The sequence below is a fragment of the Sciurus vulgaris genome (assembly GCF_902686455.1).
Source record: "Sciurus vulgaris genome assembly, chromosome: 18".
NCBI classification, from domain to species: Eukaryota; Metazoa; Chordata; class Mammalia; order Rodentia; family Sciuridae; genus Sciurus; species Sciurus vulgaris.
Window position 1 is genome coordinate 25572704 of NC_136479.1, and position 26237 is coordinate 25598940.

General features: G+C 52.3%; 2 protein-coding genes across 7 annotated transcripts in view; one reads left to right on the forward strand and one right to left on the reverse strand.

The window, feature by feature from the left end:
- CHLSN (cholesin) overlaps window positions 1–26237 on the reverse strand; it is a 155433-nt gene that overhangs the window by 50396 nt on the left and 78800 nt on the right. The window lies entirely within an intron of this gene.
- LOC306649593 (uncharacterized protein) lies at window positions 1650–26234 on the forward strand. Of its 2 annotated transcripts, XM_079120661.1 has the most exons (3): window positions 1650–2673; window positions 2722–11805; window positions 20486–26234. In XM_079120661.1, the coding sequence occupies exon 3, from the start codon at window positions 20506–20508 to the stop codon at window positions 21532–21534; it is 1029 nt and encodes a 342-aa protein (XP_078976787.1). In that variant the 5' UTR covers window positions 1650–2673; window positions 2722–11805; window positions 20486–20505; the 3' UTR covers window positions 21535–26234. The 2 variants fall into 2 exon arrangements, with proteins under 2 accessions (XP_078976787.1, XP_078976786.1); XM_079120660.1 differs by having other exon boundaries at window positions 1650–11805.

Below are 26237 nucleotides of genomic sequence, written 5' to 3' on the forward strand. Positions count from 1 at the left end.
AAACCAGTTGGAAAATTTAGGGGCCTTCTCATTTCTAATTTGTTGCCTCCACCCTCAGGGCTGTACTCATTTGACTGGTGCTCCACAAAGATGAAAAAGAAACCGGGCCAGGCATGTGGCACACACCAGTAATCCCAGCTCCCCAGGAGGCTGCGGCAGGAGGATCACAAGTTCAAGGCCAGCCTGGGCAACTTAGCAAGACCCTGTCTCAAAGTGAAAAATAAAAAGGCTGGGATGTGGCTCAGTGGTTAAGTGCCCCTGGGTTCAATCCCCAGCCCCCCCCCCAATAAATAATATAAAAATGGGGGGCTGGGGTTGTGGTTCAATGGTAGAGCACTTGCCTAGCACGTGAGAGGCACCACATAAAATAAATAAAATAAAGGTATTGTGTTCATCTACAATAAAAAAAAATTAAAGAACTAAAATGTAAAAAAAAAATAAAAATGGAAGAAGAGAACCCCATATATTTGAAGACCATCAACCACCTAAAACTTATTACCCAACTTCTGAATTCTTCAAATGTGAATTTCTAGGAGTGTGCCCAGTTCTTTTAAGATCCATGGAAGTGGCCACGTGAATTTCAAAAGCAGCAGCAGCCACTGTCACTGGGCACTTGTTGCATCTCCCAGGCATGTGGAAGGTTGTTCTTGCAAATGAGCAAACAGATCTAGACTACCTGGCCAGGTGACTGTCACTCCAGAGTGAGCTCTTCCCCTGTCTGCCTCTGCCCCTCCTCAGGGCTTCTGACCCTGCATCTGACAGTGTCCCTGCACCAGTCCAATCCCTGCAACTCTGCTAGGTCAAGAAAGGAACAGTCCTGAGAGTGCCATCAAGCCCAGCCACAGTGGGAGCGTGGGCGTCAGGTGCCGAGCCACAGGGTGCAGAAGGGCAACATCCTGAGAACCAGGCGAGGCTTAGCTGGCAGGTGCAGCTGGACTGCTCGTCTGGCAAGGAGACTTTTATGCTGGTCCCTACTCTAGTCGTCTTCATCACTCTGCTTCTAGATCACGTGGCCCTGACTTCTGCCTGTCTGGCCTTTCCACTGTTTTTCACTGCCTTCCGGAGCTCACAGGTTCGATGTATCACAGCTCCTTCTTCCACTCTGCTGCGGATGGGCACTTGGCCATGTCCCACTTCAGCCAATTGTGACAAAGCTGCTGCGAGTAGGGTGCCCTGTCCACATCTCCCGCAGGGCCTTTGGGGCACATTCCTCAGGAACAGGCAAATTGCCAACTGTGGCACACGCATGTCACTACAGAGCTCCGGCTGCCACACATTCCTGCTCCCTGTAGTGCTCTTTATCTTCTCTTTCCCGTCGTGTGTGTGTGTGTGCGCGTGTGTGAGAGAGATGAGGTCGGGGTCATTTGTCTCCTCTCTCAAGCAGCAGCACCTCTTCGGCGGGGGTGGGGGGTGTCTGCCCATGTTTTTAACCCATTTGAGCTCGTCCTTGCTTCATCCCAGACATAAGCCCTGATCGAGGCTCTTAGTGTGGCCTCTGCTCGGTCTCCCTGTCAACACAGGACCAGCCTCTGGCACAACAGGGTGTTAGGAAGACTTCTGCACGCCCCATGAAGATCATCACTGCAGAAAACCATCTGTTCTTTCCTCCACTAGATAGAGGGGTGGGGTGGGGCCGACCACACTAAGGGGACAGAATCATTTCAACAGTACCACAACATTCCGAGACCTGCAGCCTAGGTGGCACAGACACACAGGCTCACCTCCTACCAGGAATAAGGTTACTAGAAGAGATTAACAAGGGCCAGCTGCAAGGCAGGGGCCACCCAAAAGACATAGCGATCACCAAGTCTTGAAAGGGCACTGTGATATGAAGGGGCTCCGGAAGACAGTGAGGGTCATGGGAACCAAGGCCCAGTGGCAGCTCACCCTTTCTGATTTTAACACGAAGTAGGTGCCACCCCTTGATGCTCTGAATGCCCCTGGCACTGATGTCTACCGTTTGGCCACGTTCCTTGTATGATCTACCATGATGTGAAGACACTGAAATTGCTGCGGCCCCCATAATGGACACCTCTTCCTTTGGGTTCTGGCAGCTCTGAGAGGGCAGCTGTGGGTCTAGCCCAGGGCAGAGCTTGGATCTCTATGTGCCTGAGGCAAGCTCTTGCCCTGGGGTTTCTTTTCTGCTGTGAAGTGGGAGGCTGGAGCGGGTAATTCCTAGACAGCTCTCAGCAGCAGCCAGGTGCCTGGAAGCCCTCAAGAACCAGGCAGGGAGCCATTTCTCAGGAGAAACCCTCTCCTACCTCCTTATGCTTAAAAGGTGCTGGGGCACCGTGAGAGCAAGGACATCACAGCACCCAGTGGGGACTGCTGGAGTGACTTCTGGGCCTGCGAGGCTGCCATGCCAAGGGCAACTGAGTCTTCCCAAGTCATAGGACAGGCCTTCAGGGAATGAACCCGGGCTGGGGCGGCTTAGAGTCCTTGCCTGGCAGGCACAAGGACCTGGGTTCCATCCCCAGTGCTGCAGAAACAAGCAGAGTGAGGCCCCTGAGTGCACGTGAGCGAGCCTGTTACTAAGCAAACAGAACCAACAGCTCTGGGCAAGCGGTGGCTGCTCTGAGGGCTGTGCTGGGGAGAGGCTGGAGGTGCCGGGAGAAAGAGGACGGGAACATGGGCCTGGAGGTCCCTCAAGTCTCTCTGGTGTGCCTCATAACAGTGCCTGACCTGTCCTCATACAGAGGAGAGCAGAAGCCCAGAGCTAAGGAGACTCCTGAAGGGAGCAGCCAGCAGAGGCCAGGCCAGGCCAGGCTACACCAACGCCCTGCAGTCAGCCTTGGGCCACCCACACCAGGGCAGCTCAGGGACTCCTCCCTCTCTTGGCTTGTGATAACTGAAAATCCCAGGGACCTCTGGACCACAAGTTGTGGGACCAGCAGAGACCCCAACAGATAACCATCAAGCCCCTGGGCCTATGGGGAGGCTGAAGGGGTAGAGAACACGTCAAGGTCCCCACAGCAAGTGAAGAGCCCCTACTGCCATGACCCAAGTGTGCAGAGCCCCTGTGAACTGAGGGCATCAGGGAAGGAGGGCTAAGGAGTAGGGTAAACAGGCTTCACTGGGTTCACCTCTGTAGGACATGGATGTTATCATGCACACCTAAAACTCCCAGAAGGGAAATGGTATTCATTTCCCAAACATTTCCAATCACCGAGCCCTCCACAGAGCACCTTAGTCCTTAGGGTTCCCTCGGACCTCAGTCTAAGAAACTGCATGCTCCAGCCTGGCCGCTACCCAGTCCTAGGGCTTCTTCCCAGATGAGGGCTGGATCGGCCTGCTCCTGCTACCTCCTCCATCAGACAGACACCAAGGCTGCGACTGAGAAAAGTGGGAGGGCTGTAAAATGACACAGCCATTCAATAGTCACTTAGGAAACTTGCCTTGCAATCACCATGTTCCAGCTGCAAAGGCAGATGTCACATCCACCTGCACTTTCACAGCAGGTTTGTTCATAAGCAGAAGACAGAGGAGGCCTGTGCTGCTCGGTGATGAAAAGGAAGACTGCTGCCACTCAGAACAGTACCAGGAATCCCAATAGCCGGATGCATGCATTTACATGGCGGCCTACCTCTTTGTTCCAGGGTAGGAGAAGCTGCCCCTAGGAGCTGTGAGGGACCTCCTGGAAGGACAGATCTGGTGTCTCAGTGGAGCACTGGTTACATGGGTGTTTGCACCTGCTGGACCTCTGTGGCCTGGATGCTGGAGACAGCTGAACCTGGCCATGTGGGAACTGTCCCTCAGTGTTGCATGAGGATGCCAGGAATGTGTTAACCTTCTCCGAGACTCCTTGGGTCCCTAAGCCAGGAAATAGATGTGGACAGACAAAATGCTGTAAAGTTCAAAGTGCTGTTGGGTTTACGCTACAAGCAGAAGAATGTGGTTCACGATTATCCAGGACAGAAAGTTCTCAGCTCCTCGTCTTCAGAGCTCCATCCAGTGGCCATCAGTGAACCTTCACTTCTCACGTCCAGAGCCACATGCAGGGGAGCCCCGCCAGCCATGCAGGGAGGACAGGAGGCAGCAGGACCAGAGCACTGACCAGAGGAAACCTGGTCACCCGAGAAAAGATGCTTTCGACAGGTTTTTCAGCTGAAGAAATCAGGTGGGACGAAGCAAACTGATACAATCCTATATTCCCCACAACGCTCTGACCCCAAAGCAGCCAAACAAGAGCACAGAGAGTGCCTTACTGGCTGAAGTATTTCCAGACAATCCAGCCAGGTGGCCAACACAGGCATCCAGCCCAGAAAACCTATGCCTCCATCAGAATCCCCCTCCACATACACATGCTTCACGTGACAAAATGCCTCTAACTTCTAAGTGATTTCATAAAAGTACAGATATAATATCAATGGCAAGCTTTTAAGTGTTAAGCTGGGCTCCTGCCACGCTGTTCACACTTCTTAGCAGATCAGGAGTGAAGTGATCAGGGCCTGTCTTTGCCAAAAAAAAAAAAAAAATAGCATATCAAGGCTGTGCTGAGGGACAAGGAGCCAGGATGCAGCAGTGTTCTCAGCAGGGATGGCCCCTTCCTCTCCCCAGAGTCCCGGCAGAAGGAACTCCATCACCAGCCCTGTGCCCAGAGGGCAGTACTAAAACAAAACTAGAGGAGGTAAGGAAGAAGGGGAGGCACTGGTTATCTGGTTGCCTTCGTGACCACCCATCCTGTGGGATGCCTAGAACCTTCTAGACCATGGGCCTCATGGACCTGGAGGCTAGGCCCTTGTACGGGCCAGCACTGTGGAGGCTGGTGCACTGCCCAGAGCCCCCGTCTGTACAGAGGCTGATGTGTACAGCAGTGAGGGCTGTTGGAGGCCCCAGGTGGCCAGACTTTCTGCGCCTCGCAGACAGAATGACCACTGTTGAGCCATACCTGCTGTGGTCTGAACACTGCAGCAGATATCAGGGAAATGGCAAAGGCCCTGCCTCATGACACTTCAACCACAGTGTCTTAAGTCCCTGCTGTCTTCGCCTTTACAGGTTCCATTCTCAAGGTTCCAATGGCTTCTTAGCATGAGAATGTCTAAGTGCAGCTCTGTTACATCCTTGGATTCCCCTTCATGCTTTCACAGAGGCACTTGGCCTGGAATCTGGGAGTCTGGGGTAACCTGACTCTGCTCAGTGACCCTGGCTGGACAAACTAGCTCTTGGGCCTCAAGCCCAGTGTGTGAATTTCAGGGAACTGGAGAGAGGAGAGGCCTCCTTGGACATGACAATCCTATGGGTCTAGGGCTCTCTCCTCTTGGACAATAGCATGTCGATCTGATAGAGATCTGAATTAGAAACTCCTCCTGCAGACACTTAGCCAGAAGGCACAAGGCTCCCTGCAGTACAGAAAATTCTGCTTTTACGAAAGGACAAACTTCAGCAGCACAGGACAGCTCCATCCATAAGGAGCTGTTACAGACATACACAGAAGTGACCCAGGGTGGGTCTGAGTAACCAGCATTACACAGCAAAGCTCCTAGGAAAACCAGAGCCACACAGGAGCAGGGCATAGCACAGGATTTCTGCTTACCAAGGGCTGGGCTCATGGTGACTTCACACTGAGATTTCTGGTTGTCCAATTTAAGTTAACATTTAGCACAACAATGCATCAGAGACACATTAGGCTATGGTTAGAAAGGTAGATAAAAAGCTATAAAGTAATACAGCTTAAAAAATTATTTTTTGCAAATACTTTTTACCAAAAATGAGGCGACAGTGAATGGTGGAGGGACAGAATGGAAACACTCTGGCCTGGCCCTGGCCCATGACAGAACAGCCAGCTGGACCAGCCCCAGGTTCTCAGTATATCAACCTCTAGGGTTTCTAGAGAGAACCAGGGCTCTGTGGAAAAGTGGCTTATCCACGGTGGTCCTGAAGTACCTTGTGGAGGAAGCAAGATGGAGATAGAGGACCAATAGGGCTATGTCTGTAAGACTCAGGAGCTGGCTAGGAGGGGCTCCCACTGGACATCTGGGACGTTTAGTAAGAGTGAAATAGGTTAACACACTGCACTAAAAACAAAACAAACAAAAACTACCAATGAATCCAGTGACAGCCACAAAGCAGGCAGAAGAGGGATGAAAGAAAGAGAGTGACCATGACAGCAGGAAGCACACCATTATGGGAGGAGGGGGCGGTTACTGGGGATTGAACCCAGGGGTGCTTCACCACTGAACCACATCCCCAGGCCTTTTTATATTTTATTTTGAGACAGGGTCTCCCTAAGTTGCTTAGGGCCTAGCTTATTGCTTAGGCTGGCTTTGAACTTGTGATCCTCCCACCATAGCCTCCCAAGCCACTGGGAATACAGCATGTGCCATCACGCCAGATCCAAATGCAAACTTCTTAGGGACTGGCCAAGAGAAGCCAAGGTAGCTTGGCAGTGCCTGCCTAGTAAGCACGAGGTCCTGGGATCCATGCCAGCACCAAACAGTGAAGAGAGGTCAAAGCCACCAGGTGAGAGGGTCAGGTGGGTGCTTGCTTGCAGGAGTCTAATTATCAGGGAGGGAACTGAAGAACATCACCACATCACCAGAGGGTCACCTCTGGCATTGCCAGCAAGGATGAGCTGCCACCATGAGCCTCCAGCCTGACATGAGGCAATGAAGGCGGCACCTCCTGTGATCTTCAGTCACCTGTGCTGGGCAGGTCAGGCTTACACAACCTCAGCTACCTGCACAGGTATTATTTTACACCAAGTCCTGGCTCGGAACAGGCTGCCAGAGTGCAACAGCTGCCACCACTAGCATCACAGTCCAGATGCAGGGCATTCCCCACAGGTCCAGTGCTGCTCCTGGGCTCTCCCAGGCCAGTCGGTAGGCCAATCAAGGAAAGACTGGAGGGCCCCACCCATGTGTTGAAGCATGATTAGGAAGGAACTCGTTACTGCTTCCCTAGACTCTGGGTTCAATAGGCCAGTGAAGGCAGGGCGCCTGGCCCTTCCTTATAGAAGTGTTTTAATTACAAATTCCATCTCTTCAACTGTTATGGAACTGATCAAGCTTCCTATTTCTTCTTGAGTCTATCTCAGCACCTTGTGCCTTTCAAAGAGCACATCCAATGTGGCATACAGCTGTCAGCATGTCCCCTTACCATCTCTTTATCATCTGTGCCAGGACCCACAAAACTCCCCTGACTGCTGACCCCACTCCTCCCAACTGGATGGGCAGGTCAGAGAAGATTCGCCTGGACATGATGAAGGATTCATTCCCTTTGTAGGTTTTCTCGGTGCACACTGTCACCTGAGGAATGGAAACACCTTCGACCCCCCCTTGGCTTTCAAAACAAATACAAGGATGGACAGCCACATCCAAGGATGCTTTTGGGCATGACCTGCCCCACTTCCCTATCATTCTTTGACTCCCAAGATGGGTAGCTGCGTGGCTCCCAGATGCCCCACAGAGCATGCTCCTCATGCGTCAGCCCTGATTCCACAAAGATGCAGCATACGCCACAGCCTGTCATGGCAGCACTGGCACCCTTGCCGTCTAGCATCTTAGGGTGTCCAGGCCTCTCATGGTTCACTGGTCAACCTCTCTTCTGGGTCATTTCCTTCCCTATAGGTATGTGGCTCTCATCTAGGCAGCAGTTCCCTTAGAAGAAAGCAATGCCCTTCAAAGTGGCCTGCCCAGGGCATGGCCACTGTGCCACCCTCCTGAACCCAACCCCCTTCTCAAGTTCCCATGCCGACAAGCTTATTGTCCCCATGGAGGACTAAGTCCCTGGCTCCTGCTCGAAGCTGGCTCAGCCTGTCAGGTGGCTAGTTAAGCCTTCTCTGATGGGCTGCCCTATCTTTTAGACCTCAATTTCCCCACCTATAGGATGAGAATAACAAAATCAAGACCCCTCAAACATCTATGTAAGTGGCCCTCGTGTGCTGCGACTGCAGCGCTGCCTGGACAGCAGCTACTGTGACACAAGAGGAGATAGGAGTACCCAAAGTATACCCTCCAGAAGAATGTTTATCCAAGGACCCATCCATTCCTTGGGCATCCGAGCCTCCTGCAGGCCCTGCCACAGAGGAAGCCATGCAGCAAGCTGGGCCTCAGGGTCACAGGCAGAGGGATCACAGGCTGCAGCTTTGCTTCCACAGGATGACCCTGCCTCCACCCCAGGATCAGCACATGTCAGGGATCATGGCCACATACCTAAAGAGCAAAGCACCTAGGTGGCTGCCAGGGCTGGACTTAAGATTAATAAACCCACGACTCAGGCCCGGCACAGTGGTGCATGCCTGCAATCCCAGCAGCTCAGGAGGCTGAGGCAGGAGGATCATAAGTTCAGAGCCAGCAGCAACTAAGCCAGACCGTCTCTAAATAAAGAATAAAAAGGGCTGGAATGTGGCTCAGTGGCTAAGTTCCCCTGAGTTCAATCCTTGGTACCAAAAAAAGAAAACAAAAAACAATGCAAAGGTGCCTATGACAAAAGTCAAGATAAACAAAAAGATAATTATTGTTATTATACGAAATGATATAAAATGCCACTGGCCCCCAGTCCCTGGCAGCCACTCCTCTGCTCTCTGTCTCTGTATGTGCCTCTTCTAATTTGACATGGAGTCCTAATACAATGCATGTTTTGTGTCTAGCTTCTCCCTGAGCACATAGCTCAAGGATCTTCTGCCTGTAGTGCTTCGGAAAGTTGTTCCTTCACGTGTGGACAGACCACACTGTTGATCCACTCACCTGACGGGGCGTGTGGGTTGTGTGCACTGCTTGGCTATGGGAATGGTGCTGCTGTGGACACTCATGTATAAGGCCTTGGGCCTTATAGTAGCAGGGCCTTCCTGAGAGGCCCATAGTGCAGCACGTGAAGATGGAACAGGTCAGGAAACAGTCTGTTCCTACCACAGGGCACCCTGGGAACATGGAAAGGAGCAGAGGAAGAGATGAGGTGTGCCTCGCTGGCTGAGTGTCCACCCAGTTGACCTGGGTTCAGTGGCTCCTCCAGGTGCCAGGGAAGGAAGCCATGCCCCTGCTTACTGCCCATATGCAGTGTCCTTTCATCCCTTCAACTAGTGTCCCCAAAGAACAATCCTAGCTTACCCTAATCCTTCACTTAGCTTCATGGGCTCCTGTGTGGTGGGCCCTCAGAGCACAGGGCCACAAGCACATGGTCCTGGGGCCCCGACTTCCTGAATTCCCAACTCCCAGGCAGAGCAACGTTTGGCCCAGCGCCCCCACTGCTAACAGCCCCACGCACAAACACAAGTACCAAGCCACACACAGTTCACTCAGTCTAATGGTGTACCATGGGTCAGGGGAGGACAGTGCACCGGGCCAGCAGTGTCCACAGTCTTCCAGGAGCTCAGAGCCCACCCGCAGGCCAAGCATCACTGAGGAAAAGCACACCTGCTCTGCCAGGCCCTAAGTGAGGCCCCAGGGCCCAAGCTCCTGGAACCGGGACACAGGATGCCCTTTCTAGGGAAGCCCCAGACTTCACAGAAGTGTGTAGACAACAAACACTGGGGCCGAGCTGGTGGAGCATCCACGGGAGTGGCCGTCTACCTGGGTGGGGCCTGTTCATTGGTCCCATGGCAGTGTGATACCAAGCACTGCCCATGACAAGCCAAACGCTGTGTTCCTGGAGGGAATGACAGCACAGAGTTAATCCCTTCAGCCAGGGACAGGGCAAGACATCCAGAGGACAAGGCAGCAGGTTTCAGGACAGGAGTCTGTCCCCTTCTTTTACAGTGGGGAAACCAAGTCCAGGAAGGTGTGGGGGCTACCATAGGGCACTGGCAAGTGGGGAGCCAGGCCAGGCCAGTCCCCAGGGCTCCCCACCCCACCTCTCTGCCCTGCCAAGTCCTCTGTGGGGAAGCCCAGGCACCAGCAGAGTGAGATGAGACCCAAAGGAGGAATGACTGGCCCCCTGACTCCCAGCACTTCCTGTCTGTAGAAACCCCAACCATCCATCATTTAGGGATCCTCACAACAACCCCACAGCCCTGAGTGCCCTTCATGGCAGGTAGTCAGGGACCATTCTGCAGGGTGGGGTAGAACGTGGGTTTGTGGAACTATTAAAGGCCACCAAGAAATCTAGAGCAGACATAGGGTAACATGTGAAACACCAGAGACCGCACTCGGCTGAAGATGGGTACTCAGTGGCTCTTGGGGGAATCTGTACCCCATCAGTGCTTGGGGCCAGGTACCCACCAGAGTCTGATATGTGCTGTGACACATTGGACAAGCTATCTTCACCTCCAGATTGACACATGGTAGGTAGAAGGTAGGCACCAGAGGGCCCAGCGACCATCCGGAAAAGCAGACAACCCCTGTAGCAGCAGGAGACCCTGCACAGAGGTCCCTCATACTTCCCTCTTACAACATTCAAAACACCAGGCTCTATACCACCACATCTGGTTTCTAGAAAAGACACTTTTGTCCCTGGGGCAGCTGGCATCATCATCCTCAGGACTGACAGCCACAGACCACTCAGGCCACCTAGGGCCTGGGTGAAGTGCCCTGGACAGGTTTCTGCCAGATTTTGGAGGCCGAGGGAAGTGCCCAGGGCAGTGCCACAATGAGCACACCAGGAGAGCTCAGGGCTCTGGGGCAGCACTGTGCAGCATCTGCGGGTTCCCTATGGATGTTGCCATTGACCCCAAGCTGGGCGCAGCATAAACAGTCCCGGAGGGTCCACCCGACATGGAACAACCTTCAAAGAGGGGCAGGAACCAGGTACGGCGGTACACGCTTGTAATCCCAGTGGCTCAGGAGGCCGAGGCAGGAGGATCACAAGTTCAAAGCCAGTCTCAGTAATTTAGCAAGGCCTTCAGCAACTTAGTGAGATCCTGTCTCTAAATAAAACATAAAAAAGGGCTGTTGACGTGGTTCAGTTTTCAAGTACCGTTGGGTTCAACCCTGGTACACAAAGGGTGGGGGGTGGCTGGAGCACCAAGCAGGAGGGGCCCAAAGACTATCTGCACCTTAAATTCCCAACAGGGCCACCTGAGGAAAAGCCAGAGGAAAGGAAGTTGGCTCTCCAAAGCCATTTCCAAGGTCTTTTACCTCTGTCTGACCAGGCTCTTTCCCTTCAGAATGTGGGGCCTCCACCCAGGATTCTTCTCTGCCAGCGCCGCAGCCTCCTCAGCAAGGCCAGGCGTAGAGGGTGCACGACATGCTTTCTGGCGTATGTCCTGGCTCAGCCCACTTCCATGCGACCCCTGAGTAAAGTTTTGGGTGCTGGCGGCTACCCAACTCTGCAGTTAGGTCTCGGGTCACCTGGCATCCAGGATGGAGCATCTACTGTCCCGGGTCCCCCTGTCGTCAGTGCAGATGACAGAGACCCCTGGGTGGGGCTGATGCTGGCCTGCAGCGAGGGTTGAGGGGAGGCAGCCGGAACGCTCTGCTGGCTCACACCGGCTGTGAGCACTTTCCCCCATCTGGGTGGGGTTTTAGCTCCTATTTTAAGTGGTGAACGTTGCTACTCTTTGGGAGGGAGTGTCCCTGAGGGGCCAGCACGTCTGCAGGAAGGCCCTGGAAGCCCTGGACAGCACAGTGCACACGTCACTTCTCCCGTCTCCACGCTAAGCTGGTGCGACATAGGTTGATTTGAATTTTTCTGGGTCACACGGTCAAACCATATGCTGCTTAAAATGCAGTGTGTGTGGTTTGGGTGACTCGCAGCCAATTCCTGTTTTCTTCAAGAAGCTGTAGGTTTCTATGCCTGACTGTTCCCAGTGAGCAGGGAACAACTGAAGGGAGGGCGAAACGGGACGGAAAAGCCCTGGCTTCCAGCAGCCTCTTCACTCCTGAAGAGCCCCCAGTTCATGACCCCTGAGGGGCACCGGGAGCCTCGGCACAGGTGAGCCCTTTGTCCGTTTCTCTGGGAAGCAGCAACCCTGCCCACCCGGCTCTTGCCTCTTCTGACTTACCGGGTGGGTCAAGGCCGGCTGGGGGCTGAGGGCTGCAGCAAGTTCACCATGGTGGAAGTTCTTTCTAAAAACCAGAGTTTCTTTATACTATAGGTAATTCTGTTAAAAAAAGAAAACGTGACCATTTTTCTAGCCTTTGGCACTAGAAATGACTGAGCAGACTGCCCACTTCCTTATTAAGAAAAGGGGAAGAGTGAGTCTAGTTGCATCCAGAAAACAGAGGGGGGAAAGGTTTGCGGAGGGTCAGAGAGCGAGTTGGGTGGTGATGAAGTCGCCAGATTAGTAGGAACTGCTGGATTTTCATCGTAGGACAAATACGCGGGAAGGGTCTGAACTGACAGAATTTAGTCAAAGTTTACAGGAGGCACATCTGGAATGTGTTTTCATGGCACATGAGACCTGAAAATGGAGGATTCTTTCGGCTGTGGCAGGGTGGGGGCAGGAGCCAAGCCAACCATTTTCCACCCACAGGGAGGCGGCAGGCAGAGCCTGGGAGGGAGCCCTGGGGAGCCAGGCTGCACGTCCCAAGCAGGCAGGGTCGGGGCAGCCTCTGCACCACAGGCTTTGTGCTCAGGCAGTGGTTCAACCCAGGGCGACAGGGACCAGCGCCAGGCTCAGTGTCCCATGTGCAGGTTCGTCTCACCTCATAAGAGCTCTGCAAGGGTGCTCTGGTGACATTTCATAATGCATTCCTGAGCGTGTCAACTGGCTGGGAACACGTCTATGGCATTCAAACCCACTGGTCACCCAAGAGGCAATGAGTGATGGCACTGCTGGCTTTCTGGGACTCCAGGCAGCATTTGCTCCTTCAAAGGTAGCTGACAGGAAGGAAAGCCATGGGCACTTCCGGGCAGGGTGCTGGGCTCAGTGCACACTCATGCAGACGCCCCTCCTGCGTCCCTCTGTTGGGGCTTACCTCTTGGCTCTGGCTGGCCAGGTGCCCCCAGGTGCCCCGACCCCTGGCTCAGGCATGCTCCATCAAAGCCTGCTGAGTGAACGACTGGCCAGAGGAAGCTGGCAGGTGTGCTATGGGGAAGACCTGGGCAGCAGAGGGCAGGCTGCCGGGAGAGGGGTCCACAAACGGCCCTGTGAACCTCGGGACATGGGAGCTCATCCAGAGGGAGGGCTGCCCAGGCTCTTGAGGACACTTTCACACCCTGCAGCGCAGGCAGGCTCTCATGCTGCCCTCCCTCAGGGTCCCTGCTAGGGCACAAGGACCTGTAGACGCCATGCTGTGCAGCGAGAGAAGCAAAGGGTCAGGGCGCCTGGCCCTCAGGGCTGGATCAAGGGGCTCTGCTCAGCAGCTAGGCATGATCCCTCAGAACCAACAGTGGGCCAGGGTCACAGGGACCATCGGAAGTCAACAATAGGTCACAAATACCAACGCCTTCTCTGGCTAAAAGAGCGGCCCTACTTCTTGACCAGTTAGGGCTCTGCCCGCATTCTGGTTTGTCACCACACAGGCTGGCTCCTGCCTTTAGATGGCTTTCTGGGCCCTCCTCCATATCATCTCCCCAACCTGAGTCCTGCACAGGTTCTAAGGTCCCAAGCGGGCAGCCTAAGCAATCTGACCTCAGGGCTCCTGGTGGCCTTGCAATACATATTTGTGACGACAGGGATGACATCAGCTCATTTGCAAGGTCTGAGTGAATTTGTGCAGAGGAGCTTTCACGCAGGAGCCTCTGCACAGAGTGGGCTTGCTCTGCAGCCTCCTCCCAGTCCAGTTTTGGGGAGGAGTTGCTGTCCACAGCACAAGTGGCACAGATGGGGCACGAAGGTTCTCAAAGAGGCATGAGTGTCACCTCTAGACCCCGTTCTCCACCATTTCCTGCTTGTTCATCCATCTAATCTGTGCCCTAGATGGTCAGGCTATGGGCATACTTCTCATGGAGGAAGGGTGTTTGGAAAAATGAAACTTGAATAAAACAAAGACTCCCCATTGCCTCATTCTTGAACAGCCCCCTGCCGAGGAGGGATGGGTGTTAGGATTTCTCAAGGAAGGTTGCAAGGGAACACAGGTGCCTCTGGCCGTGGGCACTCTGAGTTTCACCCTGTAGGAGGACTGTGTGCCCTCAGGCCTGTGGGATAGGCAGGTCCTCTGCCTAGTCAGGAGACAGGTACAGCAACCAGGTCACTGCTGATAGTCTGGATGCTCCAAGGCACACAGGAAGAGTTCCAAATCTCCTAGGGGCGTGTGAGCACATATGTGTAGCCGTTTGCATGCTGGTGTGTGCCACGGTGCACACATACACATGTGTTCATGTGTGTGCACATGCCTGCGTGTGAGATACAGAGGGCACACATGCTTTCTTTGGAAAACTCAAGAAAAAGGAAATGGAAAGCTCTTTTATCCCCATCCTTCAATGAGGTCATTTTTCCCAATACCTAAAAATGAGACTCAAGACAGTTCCTGGAACTGGACAGCCACAGGACCATGAGGGTAGAGGCAGGACAGAGGGGAGCCACCCAAGTGCCTCACACACAGCCAGACCTTCCTGCACTGCCCATCCAGACTGTGGGTTGGGGATCAGAAACTGGTGGCCTTTGGCCTCCAGAGACCCCCAGATATCAGTCCAAGAGCTTCTCTGAGGCTGCACCTTTGTTCAAAGCTGGCCAGAGGCTGGCTGTGCAGGACATGAGACCACGTATGCAGCAGACACAGTGACTCATCCATCAGGGGTCAGTTCCAGGCTGGAGGACCAGAGACTGGAATGTTTAGACCAGAGGCGCTAAAATAGCCGAGTCCTGTGGAGGGAGGAGGTGCTACAGGGCGGAGGAAGGGGGGTCGGAGCACAGCAGCAGTTTAGCAAGAGGGCCTCCGGCGAAGGCGGTGCAAACTTTCTCTGTGCTCTGTCTTGGCACATGGCCCGACCCACCTTCCTCGTTCCAGTAACAGAGACACACTTTCACAGGCCCTCAATACCCTCAGCTGGTAGCAGAAAAACAAGAAAACTACAATTCCCTGAAGACTCAGATCTGAGACCAATGGGACCAGAGGGACAGACTTCACATGGCCCTGCACGGGGCCAGGCAACACCAAGGCCACCTCATGGCTGTGCTGCCTGTCTGTAGGGCCCATGGACCACACCAGAGATTCCCGACCTCAATGGTTTATGCTGTTTTTGCACAGAAAAACCACCTGTGAGCCTTTCCCAGCGATTGGTAAAAACAAGTACAGGTTGGAATGGATCTGTAAAAGCAAAAGTTCAGAGAGCTCAATGTCCACCCAGCAGAAGGCTTAGTAACTGTCACAGCACAATTATAATTAGCCATTAATAATGACAATAAAAACTAGGAACCATGAAAACACTCAATAAACTGTGTGGTGAGTGGCACTGGCAGAACTCCCAGCAGATATGAACTCTGCCACCTACAACAGATGCCATGAAAAAGCAGGAGAAATGCAGCACCTGAGACAGGCGAGGGACACCCTGATGTCCCCTGGAGGAGCACAGGTGTGGAAGGAAGCAGCACCCTGCATCCCTGCACTGGCCCTTTAGGAAACTCCAGTCCTTGTTCCTGATGGGTTGTTCTCACCTCCTACCTTCCAACCTGGGGAACAAGCGTCATGCTCACCTCCAGGAACCCCCCGAAGGCTGTGCAAGGAGCAGCAGCCAAGTGCTGCTGGGAGCGCAGCAGTCACAACATGGGCCTGGGAGTGTAAGGAGCTCCCCAAGGACCCATGGACACCAACAGCCCTTCCACAGGGCTGAGGGAGGGACCCAGAGCCCCTGGTTCTTAGCTTGAAACTTGCTGCTGTGAAGTGCAGGTCCCTCTTCTAGGGAACTTTGGGATTCAATTAAAAACCTTTGCTTTTGCTCAAGTTAGAAGTATAGATTCCAGCGGGAAGGAGGGGTGGTGCAGCCCCCTAGGGAGATGCTGCAGCTTTATCCTGACCCAAAGGTACAGCAACGCTGCTCTCTGAGGCAGGCCCCAGAAGAAAGAAAGCATATGCTCCCTTAAGAACCTCTTTAATGCAGCTTTTGGAGAGCCACCAGACACACGGACTGTGTCTGGATGGTCTAATTCTACTGAGACTGCACAGCCACAGAAAGGAGTGACCACGGGCACCCAACATCACGGAGGCCCCTCTTGTGCATCACGCAAGGGAGAGGGAAGGACCTGAAGGCGCCACACGATGCCATCATGTGTTAGTCTGGAAGGCAGTGGGACACACAGCTGCGCCTACCTTCTGTGGAAACAGGTCAGAGTGGCCAGCAGCCATGATGTGCATCTCCACTGTGCTGGGAGGGCGCTGGGAGGGCGCTGGCAGCCGAAGCCCGCACTGCTACAGCCTGAGCTGACCGGCGTGTGAGCACAGCCCCACTGTCTCATCCTCTCACCATCTTTCTTGTCTCCTTTTGGGGGACGGTAGAGTGAGGGTAAAGCAAGGGGAGCAAGATCACCAAGGCCAAGAAGCCCAGGATACAACGAACCAGGAGGTTGTGCAGCAAGGACGAAATTGTGGATGCTTTCAGGACAAACGCCCGTCATGATTTTGTTTTATTGTCTTTGCTTTAAAAGGAAAAGCCAGAGAGCGAGGTGGTCCTGCTGGGCAGACATGGCATCCACTGCATCTGGTAGGGCATGGTCTCAGGCTGCCAAGGGGAGCTCAGCCCTGCCTACCTTGGGGTACATGGTCCAGGGCCACCAGGGTCCAAGAGAGTAAGGTATGCAACCCAGGCAGGGCTACAGGGAGGAAGGCGTGGCACGCACAGAACTGGGGACAGAACTGAAGGCACCCGGTACTCCTCACCAGTCAGGCCTCAGCAGGACCTGGACCCAGTGGAGCTTCAGCTATCATTGGGGAAGACCCCATGCCACAGAACCCAGGAAGATGGATGGAGGTGGGCCCGCCAGGTCTCCACAGCTCGTACACAAGCGAATTCCACCCTGTCATCAAGGAGTCCTGAGCAAAAGCATAAGAGCCAATATTTTGGTGGAAATGCCATTGGAGCAGGGTTGGTGGGCCCAGATGTCAGCACCTGTGTCTGGCACCACCACCAGGAGGGCTCCCAAGTGGCCTTACTCTCCTTCTATGTCCCAGTCCTGGAAATGGGTGCTCTGGTGCCCACCACACAGCCAGGACACAATCCCATGCATCACGATGACCCTCCATCACAAGCTGGTGGTGAAGTCAGAATACCGAGACCCTGCACAGGGTGGGCAGGAAGACACCGCAGCAACGGCTCTTAGCTGCCTGAGCAAGGTCTCCTGCTGCCCTGGACAGAAGCTCATGTGTGGCAAGAAGCTGCCGGTAGCCTCTCCTAGGGGCCCAAAGTACCCTCTCGGATGCTCAAGGTCAAGTGCAGACACTACCCTTGTTCACTCAGGCTGGGAACCAGGGCCTGGACAAATCGGAGCAGAGCAGACTACTGTGAGCCAGGATGGCATCTGACAGTGACATCCACAGGCCACACTGCCACCTACATGGCACTGTCCATGAGGCACTGACCAGATACAGAGGTTGGACATCTGGACAGCAAATCTGTCTCCTGACCTGCGGTCAGAGTGCGGAAGGCTTCTTGCCATTTTGCCTGATGAGATGAACATTTCAAATTGTTTCCCCTCAGTCTGGTCGTGAGTCTTAATTTACACACCATTTGGGTCCTTAAGCACCGGCAGATGGAAAACATCACAATTGACCGCCCGTCTTCAGTCTGAAGAGCCGCACACACACCCAGGGCGGAGTGACCCATGTGGCCCCTGCAGGCCCATAGGATGAAGGGAAAGCTGGCCAATGGTGGTACCACCGGGACACAAAAGCAGCAGCACGTCGAAGCCAAGCCCACACCAGTGCGCACTGTGCAGTGGAACAGGTGTGCTCCTGTGGCCTGTGGGAGTCCTCATTCCAGCCTCAGACGGACAAGGTAGCTGAGTGGTCTGACAGAGGCAGGGCCAGCCCAGAAGCTCAGATCTGCAAGGCACATTGTCCCTGGGTTCTGGTAACAGTGGGCTTTGTAACATACTGAAAATTAGTTTAAAAAGAAAATACTAAAAGAACTGGGAGGGGAGGGTGGCTTCTAAAAGAATATATATATATATATATATATATGGCATAAGGAAGTACCAGAGGGGAGGAAAGGCAATGTTGGGAGGTGGCTTCTAACCCCGCAGACCCTGCCTCTGCCTGTACCGGGAAGCCACAGGAAGGCCGCTGCTTGGGCCCCTTGTGCACAGCCAGAGCAGATGGCCATGCAGGGTCACAGCCAGCCACTCTGTGCTCTCCAGCACTTGGGAGCCCCCAGGCAACTCGCAGAAGTCAAAACAAATATGATCTGGAATAAGTCACTCTCATTTACAAATTATTTCTAAATAAGCAGTCAAGTATGACACCCAACACCCCTGTTCAGAGATAATCAGAGATAGAAACTGAAAGGTAAGTTTGAAAATATCTACAAGAAATAGGAACCTATAAAAATGTCACATTAAAAAACACACACACACACAAAAGAATCTCTTGAAATAAGAAACACAGAAATTTAAATTTAAAACTAGGAGGATAGTTCCAGCAGCCAGTTAGCCACAGACAGAGAGAAAGACCATGGTCTGAAAGGCAGGCCTGAGGAAAGTACTTGGTGAGAAAGTCCAGCACTGGGTCAGAGTCCGAGAAAGAAGTGGGGCTGAGGCAGAGGAGACACCCTGAGACGTGAAGGCTGAGAAATTCTCCTAAGTGACAAATTGACCAGGCTACCAACATGAGAAGTCCAGTGAGTCCTTGGCAGGAAAAACACAGTCATTCTAAAATTCTAACCCCAGAGGAGCCATCAAATTTTTAGACTGGCAAAGATAATCTTTATCATCCCGGAAATTTTAAAAAGGCCTTGGAGGCAGAAGGAACTCAGCCTAAACAGAGCCGAGCAGTGAGGAGGGAATGCAGAGCCAGGGGCAGCTGGGTGGGTGGCCCTGACACTGGCCGGGAAACACAGATGCCCTGTGGGTTGAGAGGGGGCCTGGTTACAACACAGGACACTGCACACTTTGGGGACAGGGCTGTATGTGGTTAAAAATCTGTTGACCTGGGCTGGGGTTGCAGCTAGTAGTAGAGTGCTAACCTAGCATGTGTGAGGCACTGGGTTCAATCCTCAGCACCACATATAAATAAATCAATAAAATCAAGGCATTGTGTCCATTTACAACTAAAAAAATATTAAAAAAAAAAAAAAAAAAAAAAACCTAAAACTGTGGACCTCACACTGTCCCAGGTCAATACTGAGAATGGTCCGTGTTTGGTTCAAAGAGCCTGATGGCTCCTGTCCAGTCGACTGGATATCATACAGCTGCCAGACACAGGAGACAGACGTGTGTGGGTACAGAAGGGTATCTGTGACACTAGTGGGAAAAGCCAGTGACAGGTCTATGTATGCAAAGATCCTCAGACTTAAGAACCGAATGTGGACACCATGAAATCCGCCACATAAACTGCTCTGCTTATTAACCGTGGGGAGGAAATCAGGCTTTCACATCCTCTGCCAAAGAGCTGCGTATCTGCGATTTGTGCCCAAAAGGTGTGCGCCTGCTAGCCCAGGCCCACAGCGGGACATGCTGGGAGACATAGAAACGCACCCGCCTCCCATGTGGTCCCAAGTCTACCCAGACCAGTCTACCACCCTCGGAGAAAACAAACCTGGCCATGTCACGCCAGCCCTTGACGATTCCATTACGCTTCCAATTTTATTGTCCTCGATTTCCTTCCACTAAAGAGCAGTGCTATCTCCCAGCTTCATCTGCTATTTAGTTAAAATTTAAAAGGAGAGAGGGGACATATGTATGGAAACAAAATTATCTTAGTGACTAAAGATGGGCTCACAGAGGCTATTTAAAGCCCGAACCCCAGGAATTTACAGCTTGCTATAATAAAGCAACTCCCAGTGAAAGGGCAGAGGCTGGCAATCCCCAGGGAGACAGCATCTAAAACATGCCACCCCTTGAGTCCCCTGAGCCTGTGTTGAGTGGTAAGAGGCCCCCAATGGGGGTAGGAATTGGCCAGGATTTCTCCGGATTTCTTAGAATTTCTCAGGGCCCCACTGCCAGACTGTAAGTGCCAAGGCATGCTCTGCCTCTGAGCAATGCATGTTCCAGGCCGTTCCCTGGACATGCAGAGCTAGGACCAAAATAAGCAGGAAGCACCAGGCGACTCAAAATTGGCTCTTCTCAAACTCTATTCCCCAGAAGCCACTGACTGAGCGCCTCTCTGGGGAGACAGCCACAGCTGCCAAGAGCCAGCTCACAGGGGCACGTGCTGAGTCACTCGTCCCGGCAGAATGGTACTTATGTGGGACCACACTCAAAGGAGGCTTTTAAGCCCACAAGTGATGAGGTTCTCTGGACAGGGCGAGGGTGGCAAAGGGGCTGCTCGGGACAATGGGGTGGAGTCCTTGCTCCCCACTCTCCCCCACTGCAGCACTGGCCACGGCTCAGTGGGCTGAGTGAAGGACGCTTGTTGGAGACACAAGCCTGCCCCACACCCCCAAACACCTTCCTTCTGAACAAGCTGGCCTCCCCTGGACAGGCTGGAGGCACATGCTCTCTGGGAACACTGTCCCCTCAGAAAGTGCTCATTCCTCACTGGGCCAGTCCATGACTGCCCCGCGTGTGCTTCTATTACAGGTCTGACAGCTGCCCCGAAAATGGTCTCCCACAACATGTCCTGGATTCAGTACCCAAGCCATGTATCCCCAGCCGTGGAGGATGTCATTGCTGCACAAAGCGTCATCTCCAGGTGCATGCATGTGTATGTTGCTCTATTTGTCCCGCTGAGCTTGGTGACTGGGCTCTTCAACCTGATCACTTTTATTCGGGGTCACAGAAGGCTAGGGGCCCTGGACATGCTGCTCTCAGGCCTCACAGTCACAAGTGTCCTGGCGACATTGCTGTCACTCAGTGTTGCCAGCAGGCCTGACTACATACCTACAACCAACCTGCAGTGCGGGGTCCTCTCCTTCTTCTCCAATATGTGCTATTTCAATGCCCAGTACCTGCAGGGGGCGATGCTTGTCCTGTCCCTATTGCCAGGCTCCTCGGGCTACCTGCTCACAGGGGCCCAGGACACCCGGAAGCTTCTGGCAAGCCTGGCTGCCATTTGTGGCTGTGCCATCTGCAGCTCTCTGGTTGCAGTAGCCCTGCTGGGTACATCCAGAGAGTTGCACAAACCCACCATGTGCCAGGCGGACCCCCTGACTGCCTGGCCCGAGTACGAAATTGTGAAGTTCAGCCTGGGCTTTGGGTTCGGCCTCATTCTCAAGCTGGTTCTCCTCCTCCTGCTCACCACTAAACTGGCCTGGCGGGCAGCTCTCACCAGGAGGGACACAGCCTCTGCACTCTGGGTGGTGCTGGCCATCACTCTGAACATGTTTGCCTGCCGACTCTTCTTCAACACGGTGCTCCTCCAACGGGCCAGGAGGAAGATGCAGAGGGACGCTGGCTCCCCGCAGGATGAGCTACTCATGAACCTCGCAGAACTCGTCCTATCTGGGGAGAGCTGTGTGAACTCCCTGGCCACCCTCGCCCTTCACAAGCCCTGCAGGCTCATACTGCTGGACGCCCTAGGGCGCCTCACACAGAGGTGCAGAAGAGGCGGCAGCGACAACAGCGTCTCCTTGAACAGGATGGGGGCTGGGTCCGATCCTGCCGCCTGGCATGAGCCACAAGGCAAGTAGCAGAGTCTTCTTGGTGTTTAAAATACCCATTTGCTGAAACAGACCCTCCCGGCGAAGGGCCAAGGGGGATGACGAAGTGTTTTGAGAGTGCTTATTAAAATTGGCTTTCTGGTGTTCGACTCAATCGAGTCAGAGGCACCGTGGTTTCTTAATCCGCAGCAACAATCACAACTCAAGGGACCCTGCACATCAAGGACACAGTGACGTGAGAGCAGAGGCTGGTGGCAATCTCCATCTGGTTCAAGTGTTCTGTGATGCGGACTGAGCAATATTTGTTTACTGGTTGGCATCCGTCTCTACCCCAACCAAATGACAAAAAGGGAATCTTGAAAATAAAAGCATCTTCAAATAACTTCATAACCATATTATAATCTGGTCTGAACCATTGTTGTGGTCAACCTTCAACCCTGCCAGGAAGTCTGGGCAACAGAAATCTTGCCAAGAACAAAGGTTAGTTTTAAAACTGTCATCACCATGGAAGCTCTGAGCGTATCACCCACAAGCTGAAGCACTAAGATAGTGTGATGCTGTCACAGATCTGGCCTGCTCCGTGGAGCCTGAGGGACTGACTGCCTGTGTCCAGGGGATCTGGCAGGCCAGTGGAGAGTCCTAGGTTTCAAAGGCCCCATGGGTTCCATCTGCTGTCTGTAAGGGAACTGGTAATAATGAAATACAGAAACAAAAGGCAAAGTCGATTACGGAGTTGACATCCCTCATTCTTGCTGGAATTCTCTCTGGTTTTATGAAATCTATACCTTCAATTTTAATGAATAATTTAATGCTAGTTTGTGAACCAAAGAACAAAAGCATATCTGTGGTTTTTTTCTCAGTGTTTACATATCTGCATAATTTCTTTAGAAGAAAAAGGATTTGTATCTTACACAGCTAAGTAGCTTCTGTAATACACTATTAAAATTTCTAAATGCTTTAAGCCTTCCCTTTTATTTCTCTTCCTTTGTTCCCTTGTTTATATTCATGAAACCCTTAATATGGCCTGTGTACAAGAGTGAGATCAGCTTGTAGCATGCTCACAGAGGTTACAGGCAAAACTGGAAGCATGAGGGAAGAGCATCCCCTCCCACCTGGGACGAAGAGGCAAGGAGAAAGACCAGGGCTGAATGTAAAAACTGTCTCCTCCCCTGGCACACTCTCCCTGAACCCCCAGGAACACTATCACTGAGCCATATCCTCTTTTTTTTAGTTTGAGACAGGGTCTTGCTAAGTTGCTGAGGCTGGCCTCCAACTTGTAATCCACCTGCCTTAGCTTCCCAAATCACTGGGATTACAGACATGTGCCACCACGCCTAGCTCTTTATTTATTTTACGCTGGACACTGAGTTCTCCTTGTTGAATGTTTGGATTTTACTGTCTTTCTCTAAAGAGTACTGAAGTTTATTTTGGCAGGCAGTTTATTACTGGCAGATAATCATGATTCTTTGAGAGTTATTTTCTAGCTTTGTCAGTTAGGACCACAAGAGTCTTTGGTGCTAATTTGGCCTAGATACTAAGGTGTGTCCTCTTTGGGGTCTCTACCAATTATCATACTTTGCTATGGTTTAAGTATGTCCCTAAGTGTGCATGTGTTTGGGGACTTGGTCCCCAATGTAGAGTACTGGGGGGTGACACCTTTGAGAGTTAGAAAGTTGTCATAGCCCCTTTCTGGTCTCTCTCTGGCTTCCTTCCTTGCACACGTTCCCACAATGATGCCATCCCCTGTGATGTGACCCAGTCAAAGAGAATCACTACAGACTTAATCAATGGTATGGTCTGAATTTGGAATTTCAGTCTCAAAACTAAACTAAATCAATCTCTTTTCTTTATAAAGTACCCAACCTCAGGTATTTTGTTACAGCAATGGAAAATGAACTAACATATAAATGGCCCTATACTCTGGCTAGAGAAAATGAGAACATCAGCCCTCTGGAAGCTCTCCAGCTAGTTGCAGCTTCAGTTGTTAGACTGGTCTTCTGAGTCCACTTTATGCACACACGATCCAGTCAGGGATTCCAGCAGACTGATATCCAGATTTGGGGACTTTCTCTCCATGAGGTTCCCTCCTCTTCTAGTACTGTATCCTGTAATTCCTGCTCCTGCAGCCTCCAGAAACTCAGTCTCTGTTCCCTCAACTTAGCCAGTTCATCCTGCTCTACTTGGATCCCCAACCTATGCCACTGACCATAGGCTGCCTCAGACAGATAAGCAAGGAGCCTGGCCTAGCCAGGGTCTAAGCTGCACTGCCTATCGTCCAGTGTCTGAAAAAGGCTGCTTCTATAACTTGCCCGGTTGTCAGTGACTCATGCCAGGTTGTCTCACCTTACTCATGGTCAGAAGTGGAAGCTCCTAAGTTAATTTATAAATGTCCTGCAACAATAGATGACAATGGCTTGTTAGTTTAGAACCAGATGAGATGACTAAAAGCTCCCATGTGCTCAAGTTTCCTGGATAAACAGCTGATCCCAGGAATAAGGCAGGAGAGACAGAGGACAAGCCTGGAGCTCCCGCCAACACCAGCTTCCTAAGCATTTCAGCCAAGGGAGTAATTTTAGAAACCCAAAGGCAAAAATGTGCATTGATGGTTCTCAAACAGTAGAATCCTAGTCCAAAAAAAAAAAAAAAGACAAAAAGAAAATGCCCCCCAAAACAAATAAACAAACAAAAACCCCCAAACTTATAAGGGGGCCCAAAAGTAAAACGTTTAAGAAGGTTCTGCTTTGATGGAGGTGCAGGGGGGCCAAGAGCCAAGAGTTGAAGCAACGAGGGACCCTGGACCACACCAAGGGCCTATCCGTAGGGACCCCAGGACCCAAGGACCCAGGTAGGCCCTATGGAGAAGGGTTGGTCTGCTGGGTCTCTGGCCCTCTGCTCCAGCACCTGGCCACTTGCCCCTCATCCCATAACTATCTGGACATATCCTAAAAACAAAGAACTCTCCAAGTCCAAGGCCAAGAGAAAGACCTACAGCCAATAGAAATCAAGAAAGTGTCTCAGAGTATGGTCCTATCAGTGAAAGTATACTCTTACCCAAAGCAAGGGTGCATGAGATCTTAATTTCATAGTAGAAAATCAGAATTGATCATGGGGTTTGGGAGAAGCCACCATGGCACCTGGGCCTCTCAGGGCTCTCTGAGGAACACAGCTTAGTGGTTGCAGGAGGTGGAGGTGTGATAAGTACCCAGCTCACCAATCACTCCTTCTAGAAGCATGCTCCCTAGAAGGTGAGAGCATTCTCCCAGTAGGACACAGAGGATGTCATCCATCTGTACTTCTGTAAATTGCATGCAGCCTGGTTGCCATAACTCTCAAAGAATTAGAGGAAGTGCCCCAGAACACTCCCAGTAGCTGTGGAGAGGAGCACAGCTGTCCAGAACGCCAATACCATGTCGCCGTCTGGACTGCCCCCTGCTCCAGTGCTGAGGCCAGATGGCATGTGCAGGGCTTGAGCTGTGACAAGTCTGAGCACTGTAAATTCCTTCTCAAGCTGGGAAAAGCTGAAAGACAGACTGCCACTCTTGACTTTCTCTAGGCAACAGCCTTGTGGTGGAGACAGTGTCTGTGCTGCGGCGTGCATCTGGGATCTCACTGCCACATATGCCAAACTGGGCTGGGACCAAGGCACCAAGACTGTCTGGGGGAGGGCACACCCCTGAGCCCATCTCAGGTCCTAGGTTCCACAGGCCTATGCCACACGTGAAGGTCAGGTGATTCTGAAGAAAAGAGGGTCATTTACATTTGTGTTGCCTCCTGCCAGCACCACCTTCCTGGGATGAGGATGAGGCAGGACGTCTGTGGGCAGTCAAAATCCCCTGATGGTGAATTAGTGGCTTAGGGTGCAGAAAACTGGACCAGGAGAGCCCACATCCTGCTCACCACTAACTACAGCACCATCTGTGCAAACTCTCGACACCTGGGCCCTGGTATCTTTTTTTGTTAAATGGGGGCCACTGGCACTTCACTTGCTTACTGCTTCCAAATGTAGTTAGTATTGAACTTCAGAGGCGCTTTGTGTCCAGCTGGGATGGGAGGAGTTAGCAACAACCTGCAAGGGCCTTCCTGCTCCCTGTTTGGGTCATCAGAGAAAATGCACAAATATTGTGCATGAGGTGTCCACCCTTGCAGGAATGATACACCCTGGGGTGAATTTCTCCAAGCTTTGTGCTGTTTTCCAACATGGATTAAAATTCCTCATTCAATGGCTTGATGTCTCAGCAGTAAACTGAATCATGCAAGCAATCCTAGACATTTCTATCTCCCCAGTTAGTGCTCAAAGAATAGAAAAGCTAAGTCAGGTTCAGTGGCAAAGGCCTGTAATGCCAGCAACTTGGGAGGCTGAAGCAGGAGAATTGTTGAGTTCAAGGCCAACCTGGGCAACTTAGTGAGATCCTATCTCAAAATACAATCAAAAGGTCTGGGGATGTAGTTGAGTGGTAGAGAGCTTGCCTGGCATGCAGGAGGACCTGGGCTCTATCCATAGCACTGCACAACAGAACAAAAAATAGTAAAGCAATTCTGGGATTACTTCAGTTAACTTGGAGTTCTGTTTGTGTGTGCACACTGGAGATTGAACCCAGGGGCACTCTACTGCTGAATTACATCCCTGGTCCTTTTTGATTTTGAGACAGGGTCTAAGTTCCCCAGGTGGCCCTCAAATTTGCGATCCTCCCATCTCAGTCTCTCAGCTTCCCAAGCCACTGGGATCACAGGCA